At 42.5% G+C, this 18,836-nt stretch overlaps 1 protein-coding gene across 1 annotated transcript in view; it reads left to right on the forward strand.

Moving 5' to 3' along the window:
• Window positions 1-2,322: 2,322 nt before the first annotated feature.
• IL23R (interleukin 23 receptor) overlaps window positions 2,323-18,836 on the forward strand; it is a 45,351-nt gene continuing 28,837 nt past the window's right edge. The window contains 8 exon segments of the mRNA XM_019530644.1: window positions 2,323-2,404; window positions 6,064-6,232; window positions 7,630-7,692; window positions 8,228-8,325; window positions 10,167-10,463; window positions 12,688-12,811; window positions 16,036-16,196; window positions 17,356-17,501. Of these exon segments, the coding sequence (XP_019386189.1) occupies window positions 8,256-8,325; window positions 10,167-10,463; window positions 12,688-12,811; window positions 16,036-16,196; window positions 17,356-17,501 (798 nt within the window). The 5' untranslated portion in view covers window positions 2,323-2,404; window positions 6,064-6,232; window positions 7,630-7,692; window positions 8,228-8,255.

Consider the following 18,836-nt stretch of genomic DNA (forward strand, 5'->3'; position numbering starts at 1 on the left):
CACAGTGTGGTGAATGTTTCCTGTGGTTACAGTACTCTGAGGAGGTTAACACTACCACTGAGATTAGCCTTTAAATTTATCAAGAGAAAGGAAGGCTTTGAAAGGTTTAATAATGGAGAAAGTTTGTGAGTGGGTAAGACAATAAATAATGAAACTACACCAGTCCCCAGGCCCAAGCCACATTTGATTTCTCTCTCCTTGGGATCCTGTGAGATACCATTCTGGTCTCACTTGGGTTTCAGACAGCAGCAGCAAGCTTTCAAAGAGTAGGAAGATCAAGAGACTACAGCCTCACAGGCCAAGAGTCCTCCTTTCAGCTTTATTTGCAAACACCCCCTTGATCAGCTTTATCCTCCTGGGGCCAACTGGCCTTCTCTTCATCCCTTGCATGTTTAGTGGGGGTCTTGGGCAACAGCTAGTCTCCAGCCAAATCCTGTTTTTAGAGTATTTGGGGAACAATGCTAAATGTGCCAATGCTTCCATAAAGGTTCTTCTGGAGTAGGACTGCATTTACCAATTAAACTAAAGTTTTGAAGATCTGAAGGGACTCACTCCCTCCAGGTCATTAACAGCCACCTCTGCACATTCACATTGTTACATAAGTTAGTGTTTCTCAACTGGTGGGACGCGTCCCACTGGTGGGATGCAAAGGCCATCTAGGTGGGATGCGGAGAAACAGCAGGCTCACCGCCGGCACTTCTGGGTTCACCACCAGCACTTCTGCCACTGTGTGTCGCCAGCACTTCTGGGCTTGCTTGTTGACTGGCTGCCGGGGGATGCCCCCCACTCATTGTTAGTTATGGTGGGACCAGGATTTTGGGGACCAATGGTTGGTAGGACGTAAGGTGGAAAAGGCTGAGAATTGCTGACACAGGTGATACGTGCACTGCTTGTTGCACTGGGTTACAAAGACCCCTGTCAGTTCACAGACTTCATGTTGTCTCATGATTTCATAGTTACCCACTTTAAGGGGAGAACATGAGAGCTACAGGAGAGCTCCTGGGCAGATCTCCAAGTGCTACAGAGCAGAAGGGAGATCTCCTAAAGGATTTCCCTTAACACTGTCTAGTGGAGCACGGCCTAAGGAGAACCGTTTTCCTTCATGTGGGTAACTTTCTTCAGAATGCCTCATAGTACATCAAATTTGAGGTGATCCCTTCAAACTTGTCAGTTAGAGGAAATATTCCCATTTCCCTTGCTACAAATCTTGTTCAAGTGGAGCATCCCTTGTAAAAATGTTTGCCTTCTAATGAATGCAGATATCCATGCTTAAGAGGAGTGAAAGTATGGTAGCCCATAGTTGGAACAGCAGCTGCCAGAAGATGTGACACCCAGGATGGGGCACTTTTACTTCCCTCACACATTGCATTTCACTTGCCTAAAGCCCAATTATTTCTGGTCTTGCAGACTGAAATGTACTTCTCCCTGGAGTAGAACAAAGTTGCCTGTTGCTATATAGAAGTTACTGTTTTATACTGACCCAAATGACAGGACCTGATGTAATAGGGAATACTGTGAACTCGCTTTTCTAGGATGTCTACCATCTCACAGCTGAATTCTGAAAAGGGCAATTATATCTCTCACTCTCTTTATGAGCAACCAAGAGCTAGTTTAGGCACACAACGTTGGATGTGGGCCCGCATTTTAATTTCTTGGTCAGAATGTAGTCTCAGTCATTAGGGGACCTAATCAGACATTCCCTTAATCTGCTCCATGTCATTAAAGCAGGGGGAGAGCATTCAATAATGAACGAGGAGGTAAGAATTGTAACAGTTTGGGACAAAACAAGGGAAACACTAAGTTTTAGGAGCATTTCTGTTGATTTCACACACAAATGATCTGGAAAGAGAAGAGGTGAGATGTGATAAAAGTTTGATGGTGCTTAAAAGATGGAGTATTTCAAAGGATTATTACATTATAGATTGTATTTATATCAGAAAATATTTTTCTTAACAATTGAATTAAGTGCACTTACGAAACAGTAAATGCTGAAATAGATCCTTGCTGGATTGTTTTGATAGATAGTTGACAAATACGTATTTACACATAATGTAATTTAAAGTGGTTGCTGAGGATGGTTATTGTTGCTTTGGGAGGAAGGTGGCTACATTTTTAATAATATTAAAATAAATCCTTCCAAAAGGCTCAGGGGAAAAACATGAGACTGTTTCTTTAAGGGGTGCTGGGTTTTCCCATGGACTGACTCAGATTCAAAGATTGTTGTCAAGCTGGAAACTATAAGCGTGGTTTTTTTAGTGATAATATAGGTCAAGGTTTTGCTGACAGCTTCTGCCATGTGCACTGTGCACATTAATTGGAAGAGGAAATTCTGTTAGGCAGCAGTGAGCTATGAAATCAAGGAACTATCTACAAAAATGAAAGGGGTATCCTAATCATTGGCAAGGTAAAGAATCACCAGTTTGGCTAATCTTTGATATCATTACTAGAACAAATAACTTTGTTTACAACAAGATCATGTTTTACTGCTTTCTTGTCTATGCTTTCCGTAAACAGTGCACTGCATATGCTTGTGAAGTAGGGTCAATTAATTTATATTTATTGATAACATATACTATTTTATATAATATACAGTTAATTTTTATGTATGTACTTGCTCTAAGTTGTAATTCAATTATGATATACTCAAAGGTTTTAGTAGCTAAACTACTAAAGAGATTAGACCAGATACTTAGATAGGGTCATGTTCAAATTCTCAAGTTTGGAAATGGTGCCTACAATTTGGAATAAAAATGGGAATAGTGAATCCCCCAGTCATTTGTTATTTCAAATCTAAATGTTGTATCTAAATGTTACAGTTGAAGTCAAGCAAGACTTTCTTTAAAAAGAGCTGTTCATAGAGATCGTTTTCATAGTATTTGTTTGTTTTAACTTGCACAAAGTTAACAGGTTGGCAGGACCTTCAGATTCTCTTACCAAATCTGATAATAAGGAAGAGCTTGAAATCTCACTAAGGTAGCTATCATCATCCAAAAAGTGGAGAAGAGCTTCCAGCAGGCTGTGGCAGAAGCCACACAAGTAGAAGAATCAGGATATCTGTATTCTAGAGCGGTGTTTTGCCACACATATCCTTCAGGGTATGAGACAAACTTCTGGAAGGGTAGACAAGAGAAAAGCATAAAAAAGAAAGAAAGAAAGAAAAACTCTACAATAACTTTTAGATTGATGAAGAAGTTTGAAAGGTGAGGAATCACAGAGGGGCCCAGCAGCATAACAAACTTAAGAAGAGGTATGTAACCCACGAATGTTTGAGACCCACTAATTTCAACTTTTAATTTTAATTTTTAGAAACATGCTCTAATATGATGTGTGTTGGTTGAAAAATTAATATTTACAAGCTTTTTCATATCTTTGACATTTAAAAAGTATGTGGAAATATCCACTTTTGATTATTTCATAACAAACTTAAGTATCTATGTAAACGAGAACTGCTAGTGCTACCATGCTTGTGAATGAGAGCCATGCTACACTTTCATCTGTAGAGCTCATGTTGGAGCTAGGATCTACTATGCTTAGCCTCATAAACAGAACTGAGCAATGTCTCCTTTCAGAAACCCAGATGTATCCCAAAGTTTCTGCTCCAAAAAATAATGCTTAGGTTCATAGGCAACTGGTGGTTCCTGAGTTGGGGGGGGGGGGCATTTGCCCCCCTAGCGGCCAGTCAGCAACCGGGGGGTCCCCCTGCAGCTGATCCTGTTGACTCGCAAGTGGTAGTGGCACGCTACTGGCACTTCCAGGTGAGCTCAATCGGCCATGGGGGAACCATGGGGATCACTTCTCCTGGTGCCCCACTCCCTGGCCAGCGCTCTTGGGAGGAGGGCACCAGCACTCTCACCTGCCCCCCTTTCCAGGAATGCTGGCTATCGGGGGGTGCACCCCCATGCACCCCCTTTGTGTCACCACTGCTTAGGTTACTCCTGTGTGTGTCCTCAGATAGCCTCCAAATGGATATGCTGTCCCAGGAAAAGTTTTCAGCCCTGCACTTCAGTTTTTCTCAAGTACCCACTAAAACCAAGTATGGCTCTTCCTCTTTTCATCAACTTAAAGTATTTCAGTCTTGAGCAAAAGTGCCCTTCAGCTGTATCTTCATTAGGGACCCCTGATTACTTCTGATTTTACTTCTGGAGTTTTTATCAAACATAGATCTAAATAGGCACGTCCAGCACTGAAAAACAGGAAGTGGGTTTCTGACATTCTCTGGAGAGAGAATATATTCTGGTATTTTCTTTCTCACAAGGGGTAGCAAAGAAGGGTATAACTAGGAATAATGGGATGAATTTAAGAAGAGAAAAATTTAGACTGCAAGTACAGGAGACAGCTTTCTGAACAGTAATGTTTGAGTATAAGTTAGCCTTTCAAGGGAAAGGAGAGAAACCTCATTGTTTGGACTTTTAAAACATAAGTGAATGAGGTAGCTAAGTGAAGCAAGTAATATATGGATAATAGTCCACTGACTAGGGGAAAATAGACACAATCTACAAATATGGAAAAGACTTATCGAAATAAAAAGGTTTCCATCATGCAAGGACTGGCCCGTGCGCTTACCTTCATTTAGGTGGGTCATCCTATTGAAACTTCCTACACCATTTATGATAAGGAAGATTATACACCTCTTAATGGATTATAGATACACCTCTTAAAGATTATACACCTCTTTCTTTAAAGTCTGCTCTTGAGGACAGTGCACTTTGATTCCATGACAATATCTGGAATGCCTCGACATTTGCCTCTATTCTTGTTCGATCATCTCCAAATCTGTGGCATATGGCTAGAACTCCTTAGACCTTTCACTATAAACTCTGTACCATCCATCCTGATCTTCCGCTCCTCTCCTTTCAGACTGTAGTGAGCTGTAGAATAATTGAATGTTAATTTACAGTTGAGTATTCTTAAAATATCTTCTTATAAGACATCAGTAGTCCCATAATGCTGCACGGTGTGGGGCTGTTTCCTATCAGTGTTGTTGCATGATAAAGCAAGGGGAGATCATTCAGATCTGCAGAAGAAACAGCTTATGTTTAGACAAGTGCCTTGCAAGCCTGTTTTGATTTAGGTTGACACAGCAATGGCAAGAAGTGGCTAGTGGTGTCCCTCAGGAGTTGGTGCTTGGTCCAGTGCTTTTCAACATCTTTAAGGATTTGGATGTAGGGGTGAAGAGCTCACTGGCTAAGTTCACAGACAACACCAAGTTATAGGGAAGCGTGGTAATGCTTGAAGATAGGCTATGGATACAGGTGGACCTAGACAGGATAGCAAGTTGGGCAGATCAGAACCAGATGAAGTTCAACATCAAGAAATGTAAAGCACTCCACCTGGGATGAACAACCCCCTACACACCTACGGCTTGGCAGCGCCAGTCTGACCAGCACTACAAATGAGAAGGACCTGGGGGTAATAATACACCACAGTACGAACATGAGCTGGCAGTGTGATACTGTAGCCAACAGGGCAAATAATACTCTGGTATGCATCTATCAATGCATCTCCAGCAAAACCAAGGAAGTGATTCTTCCACTCTACTTGGCTTTGGCGAGTCTATGGCTGGAGTATTGCGTCCAGTTCTGGGCACCACACTTTAACAAGGACGTGGTAAAACATCCAAAGAAGGGCCACCTGAATGATCAGAGATTTGCATGGCAAGCCATACGAGGAAAGGCTGAGGGATCTGGGACTCTTCAGCCTGAAAAAGAGAAGGCTGAGAGGGGACTTCGGAGCAGCTTACCATTACATCAGGGGTGTACATCAAGGGCTCATGTGAAGATGTATTAACCATTGAAGATCGTTCACAGATATGAAGACAAAGTCTATGTGCAACCCTTACAAGACTGGGACAAGCCCCAACATCCAATCCAGCCTTGTAAAAAGGTTTGTGAATTTGGGTTACATTTTGCAGGGGACAGCCACCTATACCCTGCAGCTCAGTCCCACTACACAGCAACTTCCCTTGCATGGACTTGCTAGACTCTCCATGCTTCTGAAATCTTCCATCAAGGGTCTCTGTGGGGTTGGGGGAAATAACATCCCTTTTTCTTCTCCCTTTTGCAGAAGAAGCAACCAAGCCTTTCCTTCCCTGCTGGGATACTCTCAAAGGAACACCCATTAGCCATTTCTTCTGTGCTCAGAGTAAGAAAGTGGGAGAGGAGCATGCTGCCAGCTTTGCTTTTCAGCACTCCAGAAGGACCAGAAAGCTACACATGTCTGTCATCTTAACAGGGTAGGAATCAATCTCCTCCCACTGCTACTGACAACTACAATATCATTCCACAGCCAGTAGCCATGAAAGAAGTTTCCAGTGAAATGATGAGCATCTTTCAGGCGCCCAGAATGCAAATACCCTGCTAAGAACTGGGAGAGAGCTGGCCAACCAGACAACTCCTGAGATGGGCAGCTTCTCCTTTAGATACACAGTAAAGGAACAGTAACCCAATCCAAGACCCGGGATGAATCCAGAGGCAAAGTTTTCAGGCTACTGAGCAACCTCATAACAAGTGTTCAAGATTGGGTGGGAAGGTTCTACTGGACATATTTGGAAAGGAGTAGTAGTGGACAGAGAGACAGCTTTAAAGAGCTTGTCTGGGAGTCTGGGCTCCTGCTGTTCTGAATTCCAAGTTAATCTGATGGTGCAGGCTCTACAGAATATCTTCCTCTGTAAATATAGGTTTTGACATATCCAGCTCAAGGCCAGTTCAGTTCCCATATCTGCCATGCTTGGCAGCAGCATCTGGTATGAGCTGTGCTTCCCTAAAAACGCAACGTATTTGTACACATTCCTTTTATTTTCTAAGCCAGTTCAGGTTCAAGTTCTTTCAAGTGGGGAATACCAGGGATCTACAAGGAAATGATGCCTTGGGGTGACTTCACCAAGAAAATGAACTTATTCCAAATCCATTCATGTCATGAATTCCTAAGGGGGTGCAAGTATGTAGAGATGCTCCCATCTCCAGGAATTTGATGCATTTCCAAGCAAAGCTATTGCTCCATGTGTTGGTGCTCTGATCTTTACAAGGCTCAGGGTATCAAGAGTCCCTGTAAGTTCTTGTTGTGAAGCACCTATAGCAGTGAAGTTGCAGTTATGCTTACAGCTAAGATCTAAAACAAAATGACTAGTGAATTTGGGTAAAATGCCTTGTAGAGGTCTGATTTCTATGGAGTGCCAAGAACCTTCCTTTTGGCCCATTAAATATGTTGCAAATAGGGCTCCCAAGAACTCAAAGACCCTCAAATCCATAGGTACTTTATGTCTTAGGTCTAAGGTTTTGGGGTCTGATAGTTCCATATAACAGGCCTGGAGCATAAAGGCTATAGCTACAAGGTTTCCCTACCCATCAGAGAGGGGTATATGAAAATGACTGGACCAGAAATTCCCTTCAAAGAGCAGAATGTACCAGTCAAAAAGTACCACAGGCAATTGTTAACAAGAAAGTACCTCTCAAGTGAATCTGCTGTCCACACAGCTTCTTTTGTAGGAGAAAGTCTGTCTGAAAAACAAATTAAAGAAGGGAAAGAAAGAAATATGAGAGACACAAGGTCATAATGAGCAGGCAAATGAGCCAACTTACACACATATCTTGAATCTTGAACCAACTCATTCTCTTTTTCGCTAACTGGCAGACCCAAGACAGATGAAACAGGAGTTGTGGGTATTCATCATATACTGAAATCAGGCCATTACTGGTAGGTGCTTTTATTTTAAATATTCTACTTTGTTAGCATTCCCTTCTGTCAGACCCTACCCCAGATTCAGTCTCAAATGTTCATCCAAACCTAAACTCATATCCCTAATCGTTACCTCCACAGTCCATCTCCAAACCACACCAAGCCAAATTCATGCTTGGAGCAATGCTATCAATTTCAGTGGCACTACAGGCATTAATTTGGTCCTCTGGCTTTTGCAGCCTCCATGGTTCAATATCCATGGCTAAAATTTTCAGCTTTGTCCAGCAGCTAAGCTGGAAAATACAGGATTTTGCCATTTCACAACAATGGAACCAAAACAGTAGCAATGAGCTCACTCCTGGGTCTGTGCCTCCAAAACCATCCTTATCAACAATGGCTCATTTCATTTGTACATTTGAGGTTTTGATATTGGCTTCTAATTTCATCAGTTTTGAACTGTACTTAGCAGTTCAAAACTTATTTCATCAGTTTTGAACTGTACTTAGCAGTCCTTGGTTGTGCAAAAAATCTAACATTTTTTTCCATTTCTCAGGGGCAATGTCTTTCCATGGTTATAGGCTATGAATCAGATCATGGTCAGATCTAAGGTGACAGTGGCTCTGCATATTCTCTTCTGCTGCATTTACAGAGGTATGATCTTTCTTCTATCTCACTACTGGATGAAGAACAATGACTAATAAAAATCAATAATATGTTTCACTAATGTCAGAATGCAGAGCTCCTAAAATAAGGATATGCTAGAAGTAGTTAATATTGAACCGTTTGGGGATTTTAGAAGATATTTGAAAGTCACAAACATACATGCACAACTTATATGTTACTGCAGTCCTCTATGTTATGCAGGGTTTTAATACACTGCACCTTTCCAGGAAGAACAGATCAAATCTGATATCACTCGAAAGCTAAATTTGTCATTGCTGAGGCGGAGCTGTGATCTGATTATACAGTGTTTCTTGCACTTTAGTTTAGTACTCTTGTAGAGCTGCCTAAGATCAGATCAGATTAGATTGGGTACATTAAAAAAAAACAGTTTTATAGGTTATTTCCCCAGAGTCACAATTAAAGCACAGGCTCAAATGTGTGCCAGCAGAAGTTTCATATCTGATTGAGTCATCCTGTCAAACAGATGACATTTTGGAGGTTCCACTTCACCATGCCCACACAGGGGATTTGGGGAAAGCACCAAATACCTGCGAGAGGGGTGACACAGCAGAAGGAAGAAGAGCATGGGTGGAGACCCTGTACTTTCCTCTGCACACACACACAGGTGCAGGGCATGGGAAGACAGGAGGCTTTGGCTTCATTCGTCCACTGCATCAGCCTGCATGCTAGGGGATGGACAGTAGGTCAGGCATACAGCTAACAGTTACCTTTCTCTCTCCTTCCCCCATTCACTCTTCCTGAGCAAAGTGAAGCAAAATAAAACTGTGCCACTCTGAATCACAGTTGGCTTCCTTTCCTATGTTATCTACCCGCTGTCCTGTATTTGGGCATTGCAGAAAGGCCACCAGAGATCCCATCATAGCCAGTGATTCAGTTAGTTACCTGTGTTGTCAGAGATTGGGCCATATTCTGACATTCTTGCTCAGACTGAGCATCAGCAGAGAGTTCCTGTTCAGATGTGAAAGAGCATTCTCAGAGCCAGGGGATCAGACTCTGGGTCTGTACTCAGGATGATCTGGAAATCAGGGCTGCTTGTGTTCTGCAACTTCCTGGCCCCAGAAGTGCGTGTAGAATCTCCCATTAGCATGAAAGACTCCAAGGTCTGATTTTCTGTACTCACACACACAAGTTATATCCTGGCTGCAGTGAACTCAATGCTAACCTCATTTGACTTAGTGGGGCCATGACCGTGACTATCTTTGCTTCCTGTCTGATATTGATCCCAGTGGGTTGCTGCTGCTCTGCTGTCATTAGATGTCACTTTTCAGCATGAATTATTTCACTACTGATCCTCTGGACAGAAACATATGCTCACCACAGTTTCCCAGGCTGACATGCCCTTAACAGCTACAACAATGAAGGCCCACTCTATCAAAGGTCCACCCTAAATATGTAGGGGCAGAGTAAGGATTACATTTGGTATTAACATATATAATACAAGGGATATTATCCTGACTGAATTCCTCATGTTATAATAATACCAAACTCTCACATAGCCATCTTCCTCAGTAGGTCTCAAAGCACTTTACAAAGAAATTGCATGTCTAGTCCAATAGAAACCTCAACAGGGTTAACTCAGGCCTGGAGTACCTACAGAATTTCCAATAAACCGATCCTGGCTACTGCACTTGCTGGGCACATTTGCTGAAGAATTCAGGCCTAGTCTATTATGTGTTACACTGTGGTTCAGTTTTAAACAGTAGCCTTTGTAATAACCTGCCCAGTCACAACATAATGCAAACCAACACGAATTCTTCAATTTAAACATTCAGTCAGACCAATATTTTAATCCTTCTATATTTTTATAGGTGTTACAAACCTCCACTGCTCTGGATCCGTGTGGATAGAACCAGCTCCAGTTGTTCAGATGGGTTGGAACATCTCTATAAATTGCCATTCTACCATAAACTGTGAAAAGTCAAAGTTATACATGAGTCTAAATTATACTCACATTCTGGACAATTTTTTAAGAATAAACAGAACCACTGTGCAGCTTCAGCTTCAGGATTTTAGGAAACCAGATTCTACTACTGTTGTATGTTTTGCAAAGTGTCCCAACAGCATTGAAAGGCTGCTGGTATGCGGAACGCAATTTTCTACAGGATGTAAGTAATTTGCTATCTCTGTGGTGGTTTTTCACTAATTCTAGCTCATCTAAATGAATATGGTATAATTATAATTGCTTTCCAGAGAGCAATCATATTGTGGGGCCTGCAGGCTATTTTTAGCTTTACAGTATTAGAATGTAAGCATAATTAGAATAGATACATTAGAATTAAGCTGAATGTAGAATTAGTAAATCCTGACTTGGGGTAAGGAACTCGATCAACTGATCTCTTGAGGTCTCTTCCATCCCTATTTCTATTGTCTCTATGAATATTGAATAATTTTTAATGCCAGGCAAAATCATGCAAAATGAACTTTCATACTTTTCTGTAGATTACACTTACTTTTTCTTTACAACACAATATTTGAAGATGTATTGGTCATTTAAAAACTATTGTAATCAACCAGCCAGTCATACCTGTAGCTAGCATGAGTGGCTGACATAACTAAAAAGATTTTTCCTGCACGTTCTGTCTACTGGCTGCAATGTACAGGTGTCTGGAAATGACACGGAAATGGTCTCCTCCTCCTTCCGTCACCATCACCTGCTAGCACATACAGAAAAGAGATAAAAGGCTCCTGGAAAACAACTCTGGGCCTCACTGTAGAGCAATATTAGTAGTAGTACTGACACAGCTCTTCCAATCAATAGATGTCACACAGTTCTATAAAAGGAGGTACTATAATTCCTCTGTTTTATATGCAAGGAAACTAAATCATGGTGGGGTTAAGGGAAGAAGTTAGGGTTACCATTGATCCCAGGATCAAAAAAGAGGACACCTGAGGGGTGTGGAGGGCAGTGATATACCTATGCATTGCCTCTGTCCCTCACTCCTAAGCTGCTGCCCCACAAGCCCTACCAGTGCCCCTCACTTGCAACCCACAGCCCCCTGCCCCCCCAGAAGTAGCATGCTCAAGATCAGCAACCAAATCAGTGGCAAGGTGATGGTAACAAACCTGGTCACAGGAGGTACATCCCAGTGCTTTGCTTGCTGACCCTTGCTGCCACTTCCATGTAAATAGGGACTTTCTGTTTGACCAGATAGTCACTGGGGCCCACTGGGGCCTTTTCTCTTCCAGTGCACAGAAGTGAGTGTTTCCATTTTGTGTTGCTGTGGCTATGCAGTATGACTCCCACCACATCTCAGCTGCTTCATTCCTGCACACAACGAATCCCCACAAGTCAGAACATCCTTGCTAAGAATGGGAAGAGGAGAAGGGGCAGGCAGAAAAGAGAAAGAGTTAGGATCCAGGTGCTCTGAGCAACATGCAGGTTTGGGTTTCCTCCTCAAAACTGCATGCCTTCTGCTGAAATGGCTACAGATGTTTGGACTGTATTCTGAGGCACGTTACATTTCCCTGTGTGCTTGGTGCCCTTTGCCATAACAGTCACATGAGTGCTTCTGCTGACTGGGTGGATGCAGCAAAGTAGCCATAAAGCCAGCAGTGGAGGGAAAGGACTAATGCTGACACATCTGACTTGGGATTAATGGAATTTGAGAAGACTTCCCTTTCAAGTCCTTAGCTGATGTGCATTTGACAAGCCATTCCCCTGCCCTGATGCCCCTACCTTCCCTACTGCTCCATCTGCTAATTAGCCATATCTTCTTTATCGGTGGCATTATTTGTTACAAAGACTTACAAAGCTGCCCATTCATTGGTATCCAGTTCTGTTTACGTGGCTTAAATTGTTCATCGGCATTCAAAATGAAAGGAGAAAGGACACTAGATCCCCTTGGTGTCTTCCGGTTTAAGGAAGAGATTAAGAAATCTGGCCTGTCAGCTAAGGTCCCTGAACTTCACAATTCATCTAGGTAGTTGGTTTGGAAAGATCACCCTGCAAACTTTCCCAAGAGGCCAATCGCACCTTGCAGTACTTTGCTGGCCAAGGGAATTGACAAGGTTTCAAAAATGCTCTGCCTGAGCCCTGCAAACTCCACACTTGAAGGCCAAGTTCCAGCCTCTTGGAGGAGTAATTCATTAGAGTGCTTTTAAAACACAGCTGAAGTTCACTACAGGTGGGCACCATATAACATTAGAATCTGCTTATGTCCGCCTGCTCTGAAGCAGCATGTCCTCATAGATTATGTCCAAAGTTAATTAAATCTTATGCTTAGGTGACATGGGACATCAGCATTTCACATATGTAAATCCTTAGTCACTAGCTGAGTTGCCCTAAACTTATTGTACTGACATATATTTGCCTTTGATCTGTCTTTCTAGATCCACCGGACAGCCCCAGGAATTTAACCTGTGTTATCTATGAACATTCAAGCCACATGACTTGTACTTGGGACCCTGGGAAGTATACATACCTAACCACTAATTACACTCTCTTGGTGTGGAAGTAAGTACAGTCAGAACTGCTTGTCGGTATCATCTGAAAACCAAGTGCAAGCAAAACAGGATTCTCTGCATCAGGTTGGACCCTGGTGGTTGCAAAGAATGGGGAACAAGAAGTGTGAGACTTGCCAAGTTTCTTGCCAGCAAACCTCCATTGTCGCTAAGGTGCTAATGGCACAGAAAGGAAGCAAAAATAAAACTATATTAACTGAGGACAGGGTTAGGCTCTGCAAGCTTTGTAACCTGGGGAAACAGTATGACTACGTGGTCTAAACTCATGTGGTGAGAGCAAGAGCAACCACAAACCAACGTGACTGTATAAAACGTTCTAGTTCTGATGACTGGAAACAGACAGTGTCCTAGTTACATTTTCTAAAATGGTGTCTTTACAGAGCTCTTCATATGAGCCAGCAGCAAGTTCTCACTTGCTTACTGCCAATTTGGCTGAGCTTAGAATTTAAACCTTTAAACTTAGGCTTTTTTGCACTAGAGTCAGTTCTCTAGCGGTTTGGGACTTGTGTTTGTAATTGAGCAATAAACAAAGCCTAAATCAAGGATAAAAATAAAAGCCAGTTCTCTGGTCAGTGGTCCTGACCTTCATTCCACTGCCTAGTTTTATACCTACATATCTCATGCTGATATCGCTCCATGGAGAAACACTGCTATAAAAGTGAAGTAAGGCAATGATGGAAAAGGGAGCCATCAATGCAGTATTATTAATTACTTGTACCACATCACATACCTCCAAAATGATATCATTCTGCCAGGGACTAAAAAGCAGATTAATCAGAGATGGTTCACTGCACCAAGGCTTCACCATCTACACAGAAAAGCCAGAGGCACAGCAGAGGAAATGTGAATGGTATTATTCATGTTACAGATGTGGCACAGAGTAATTAAGTAACTTTCCTGGAGTCACTCAGGAAGTCTGTTGCAGGGGTAACAACTGAACACAGAGCACACACCTACCACGGGTGACTTACCAGAAAAAGAAAGCAGGTTTCATGTTATTAATTAGAACAGCGGTTTCGAAAGTGAGAATGTATCAGGGTCAGATGGGGGATGGATCCCTCAGCATGTGCCCAGTTTCTTATACTCTTTCTCTAAAGCATTTACCACTTGCCACTGTTAGACAAAGGGTCTTGGACCTTCCCCAGTATAGGATTTCTTATGTGCAAGTGAGAAGCAGAAGATGGGGATGGAGAAGGAAGGACCTCTTCCCCACAAAACTGATAGCACTGAAATCAATGCCTGTTTCTGTCAACAAGGGACCAAAACTCATGTATGATACTAGAACATTTCACCAGCAGGGAAAGAGGTCCTGAAATGCAGTAATCTGCTACTATGTCTTCACATAGTAAAACAGCAATGTAAAGAAATGCTGCAGCCCTGGAACAACAGAACTCTCTCTTCTTGCTTCATTCTCAGCTGTCACATCTGACCTTACTGAGCAGATGCATTAACTGATTATACCAAAATTTTCAGATGTACATTGCCCATTCACAAAAAAGGTATTCAGTGAATGAGACATCATAGTTCTTTGCTTTTTTTAGTAAGAATTATGGATGTAGAGAGCAAAAAGAAAAACAGAAGAGTTAGGAGCAAAGCAAGTGGGTAAATAATATGAAGGAAATCTTACCACCTCAAGAGCAATTTGACAATGAAATACCTGGTAAGAAAAGCAATGGGATCCTGAGCTCTGAAATCTTCCCATTAGAACCTGATGACCAATTGTGAATTGTTTAAAAGTGTAGGAGGACACTGTCACAGGGCAGGAGAATGGGATTCTTGTCCAACTGATTTTAAATGGATTGTTAGTCTGCATGTATTGCAAGAGACAAATCTGCTCCTATGCATGGGCCTGCTTTCAGGAATTTCCCTGCTTTTGGGATTTTTCACTTTTTAAATGATATTGCTTAAGTGATTCCAGGCCTATTCCTTTCCCACTAAAGTCTGCCCCACTGGAACTGGGTAAACTTCAGGGCACATGGCTCCATTGTAGACAGGCAGAAGAATGAAGCATAGCAAGAGGGAGAACGGGACATAGGTTACATGAGAATTCCTCAAACTAGTGATTTGCCTGCAGTAAACCTTATGCAGTTTCTCACTTTTACAAGGAAACTAGTTTTGCTTCAAAACTTAGGCTAAATTTGTTGAATTTTTTTCAAAAACGGAATCTAATTTGATATTCCTAATGAAATGCAGAAATGCAGCATTGTGAATATTTCATCTATCTCTAAAGCTAGAAATTTTCTTATCAGTACAGAGCAAGAGCATACCCATTATTTACCAGATATTTATATATGGACAACAGTGTATGAAAGCTGTTGAAATTCACTAGGTATTTTACACCTTTTCTATCCACAGCCCTCAAATCACTGTTTCTTTTTGTGTCATTCCCTTAGTATCCTTCATGCTCACCCCAGAATCTCTGCTTTGAACTTCATTGCAAACACTATAGAATTAATATTGTGAAGTTATTTGCGCTGAATAGTGCCACAGAAACTGTTTAACATTCTGTGAGCTGAAATCTGATTATTTCAGAGTTCAAGTACATATATTAAAATGCAGTCATTTATATGTTTTCATTGAAAAATTCATGAACTGCATTCTCCCCAGAGCTGATGAATCAGAATTTTGACAGTCACCTTGCTGGGGTTGTTTGACCCCAGTACTCTTTTCTGCCATGGCAGGGGGTTAGACTTGATGATCTGCTCAGGTCCCTTCCGACCCTACTAACTATGAAACCAGGAAACTAGGAAACTTAATTACTGAAGCTATTTCTGTTCATAAATTTATTTTTACAAACAGAAAGGATAAAAAGGCAGTTTTTTAAAAATGATACCTTAGGTTCTGGAGAACACCACAAAGCACAGAAAACAACGCTGGAGCCAAGTTTGGGTAAACTGCTTTGGGAATAACTGCAGGACAATCTTGACCTGTGTCTAAGTACCGTACAGCCATCCTCATGGTGGTATTTTCACTAAATACATGGTGAGCTTCAGAGACCATCTATCGTTGAACTATTTCATACTGTGACCTGTCATAAGCCTAAAGCTATTTCAATCACAGGCTAAAATTTAGAAATATGAATGACAAGATTTAATTTTTATTCCATAGCTACTGATGAATAATATATAGCTTGTGATGACATATTGGCTCCTTCGAAGTTAATGGCAAAACTCCTATGCTGCTTTTTCACCCCTGCTGCTTTTTTTCCTTTCCTAGTATACAGACATGTGAGAAGAAGGCATTTCCTTCGAAAGGAAATTTCACCATTCCATTGAACAAACTGCAAGGAGAAAAACAGTACTCCATTAGGGTCCAAGCCAAAAATGACCTGGGCACAGCATATTCACCTGATCTAATAGTTGACCTTGAGGATCTAGGTATGGTATGGTAATTCAACAGCGACTTTGGAAGCAGATTTTGTAATCATTTTCAGATTGTAATACACGGGGTGGGGAGAAAACCCTAACCAAATTGATACAATCTAGAGCTAGGTGTAGATGTTCTACTGAAGATTTCTGAGTACGTCCCCGCATTCAGGGGTATGTGACTGTGATGACAAAAATATCAGTGGCACAAATTTGTGCCACTGCTTTTTCCTGCTGCACATGCCCCTGCACGTGGGGTTAGTACAGGGCAAATTGCCCCAGGTGGGATACCTGTGCTGGCCCCAGTGACCTTGCCTGCAGTTCTAGGGGTCTCCCAGGACAGCTGCAGCAGTGATCCAGCCACTCCTAGTAGTGTATGCTGCTGCCGTGTGCACTGCGCTGCTTTTGGCAGCAGTTATTTTTTTGACACTGGGATCTCTTGGTGTCAAATTTTGGCACCATCTTGCAAATCTGCAGTGCAGCATGCAGGTGTACATGCACGGTGTGTGGTTTTTGACACCTCAAACGGTGCCACTAACCGTACTTGTGCATTTGTCAGGATGCACCCTATAAACGGCTGGGAAATGGCTGTTGATGTATTTCTGGTACAGTTTCTTATAGTCATGTCTTAGTTATTCTCAAGTAGGCATAAAACATTTTCCATCAAAACCCCAGTCCTCTTGAATGCTCAGCTGAGGTCTCAATATCCTTGTACTGGAAATTATGTTCTTTTCTCAGTCTTTTGTGACATGTTGGACTTGAGTGGGCAGGAGAATGGCATGTCAGGTGCTCACTGGTGGGTAGAGTGCTTTGATCTTCAGCATCAGCAGTCTCACAAATCTAGTGATTTGTTAGGAGAATTCATGCATGGCAACAAACAGAGCCCTTCCTGTCAAGTATTTTACATAGGCAACTTGCAGTGTATACTAATAAAAGTGAAAAACTGATTAACAGTACGTTATCTTTAATGGACAGTAGTGTGCAATGATCACTAAGCTGACAGTGCTTTTTAAACAGACCGTGATGTATTGTTGTGAGGAGAAAGCAACTGCACTATTTAATAAAATATATTAAAAATGATGTTAGTGGTACCTAACAGTAATGTGTTCGTGACGTTTGCTTCTCAGGCCTGCTTCAGAATAATTTTACCCTTCTCTTCTTTTACCTCTAGTGATACCTGCAACACCTGTTATCACCTTTGTGGAAACTACAAACACTTCAGCTCCAAGAACTATAATCCACTGGAGGAAGCAAACACTGGTCAACAATGTTTACTGTGAAGAGAGATACAGAGCAACAACAAATCTAATGTGGCAGGTAAGGCAATCCTTTCTCACCTACAGAACATGGAGCTGTTCCTGCTCCTATTGACATCAGCAGCAAAACTGCCCCTCACTTTAATAGGAGAGGGATTGGGCCCTGTGAGAAAAGAGTGGATTGTCGATCTGTGGTTCTCAATCTGTTTGGCCTCAAGGCACCCCTCATTGGCCTCGAGGCACCCCTCCATAACTTTTGTGAATGGAGTGGCACTCAATTTCAAAACCGAATTTGTATATTATAGTGTTTACCTCCTTCCAGAGAAGCCAGGCAGTGGAGATGTGTTGGCCAGGAAGAGACACGCACGAGCCTGCCTTTATCTGCTTCTTGCCTCACATCTCACAGCACCCTACAAAGGATCTGTCAGCACCCCTGTGTGCCGCAGCACCCTGGTTGAGAATCGTACATCTAAAGTCTCTGGAGTTTTTGTTGCAGCCACTTGCCCTGTATTGGAGTAAGAGGAGGTGAATGTCTATGAGCTGCAGGGGCATTTGGGGTTTATTTTAAATGCTAATCCCAGACTGAAGTGTTCTTTTCACCCGTGCAACAAGTACAGAGCTGGTAGCATGACACAAACTACACTGGAGGGCATTAAACCTAACCTGGAGAAACTATGTCTAAAGAGGACTCTAGGCTTCTCTACTGGGGCTGCATACAGAAGTCTAGGCATAATGTCAGAGAGGCTCTCTAACTATGTTTTTTTACACAAAGCGCCCTGAGTTAGCGCACCATTGAACCCAACAGGTGTTATCGCGTTGGGTGGGAGGGGGCTTGGAGCTTGCCAGCAGCTTCCCAGGAGGCTGCCAGATGTCAGACTGGCCCTCTCCCCAGCCCCCTCCCCTCCCCAGCAGCTGGCAACTGTAAGCAGCACTGCAGGGAGGGTTGGAGACCCCTCTGCCACATGCCCCCCCCCCCAACTACCCTTGTGGGGGTCTTGGGGTGAGCCAGCACACTGTGGGCCTTCCCCTCCATCCCCCACATGAGTGTCTTGACAGAGACAACCGTAGCTGCCACACATGGAGCTGGGGCAGAGGGTCAAATGGGCCCCCCCGCACCTTGTGGTCTAACTGTTGCAAAAATGCTGCGGTTCGTTTCTCGGGAGGCGAAGAACTCTCAGACACACACTATTAACAACACAAAAGGTATATTTGCAAATAGGGTTGGAGTGGAAACAAAGGACCACGCCGCCCGCTGAGGAAAACTCTCAGCTGGCTTTTATCCCTCTTCTCCTGGGCACGTGTGCAGAAACAGGAACTCTTACAACTTATTTCCGGTTCATACAAACATATATGTAAACATGTCGCTTCATACGTCCCATGTGCATTATAATTAACT

The sequence above is a fragment of the Crocodylus porosus genome, unplaced genomic scaffold, assembly GCF_001723895.1.
Source record: "Crocodylus porosus isolate Cpor-Errol unplaced genomic scaffold, CroPor_comp1, whole genome shotgun sequence".
Lineage (NCBI taxonomy): Eukaryota > Metazoa > Chordata > Crocodylia > Crocodylidae > Crocodylus > Crocodylus porosus.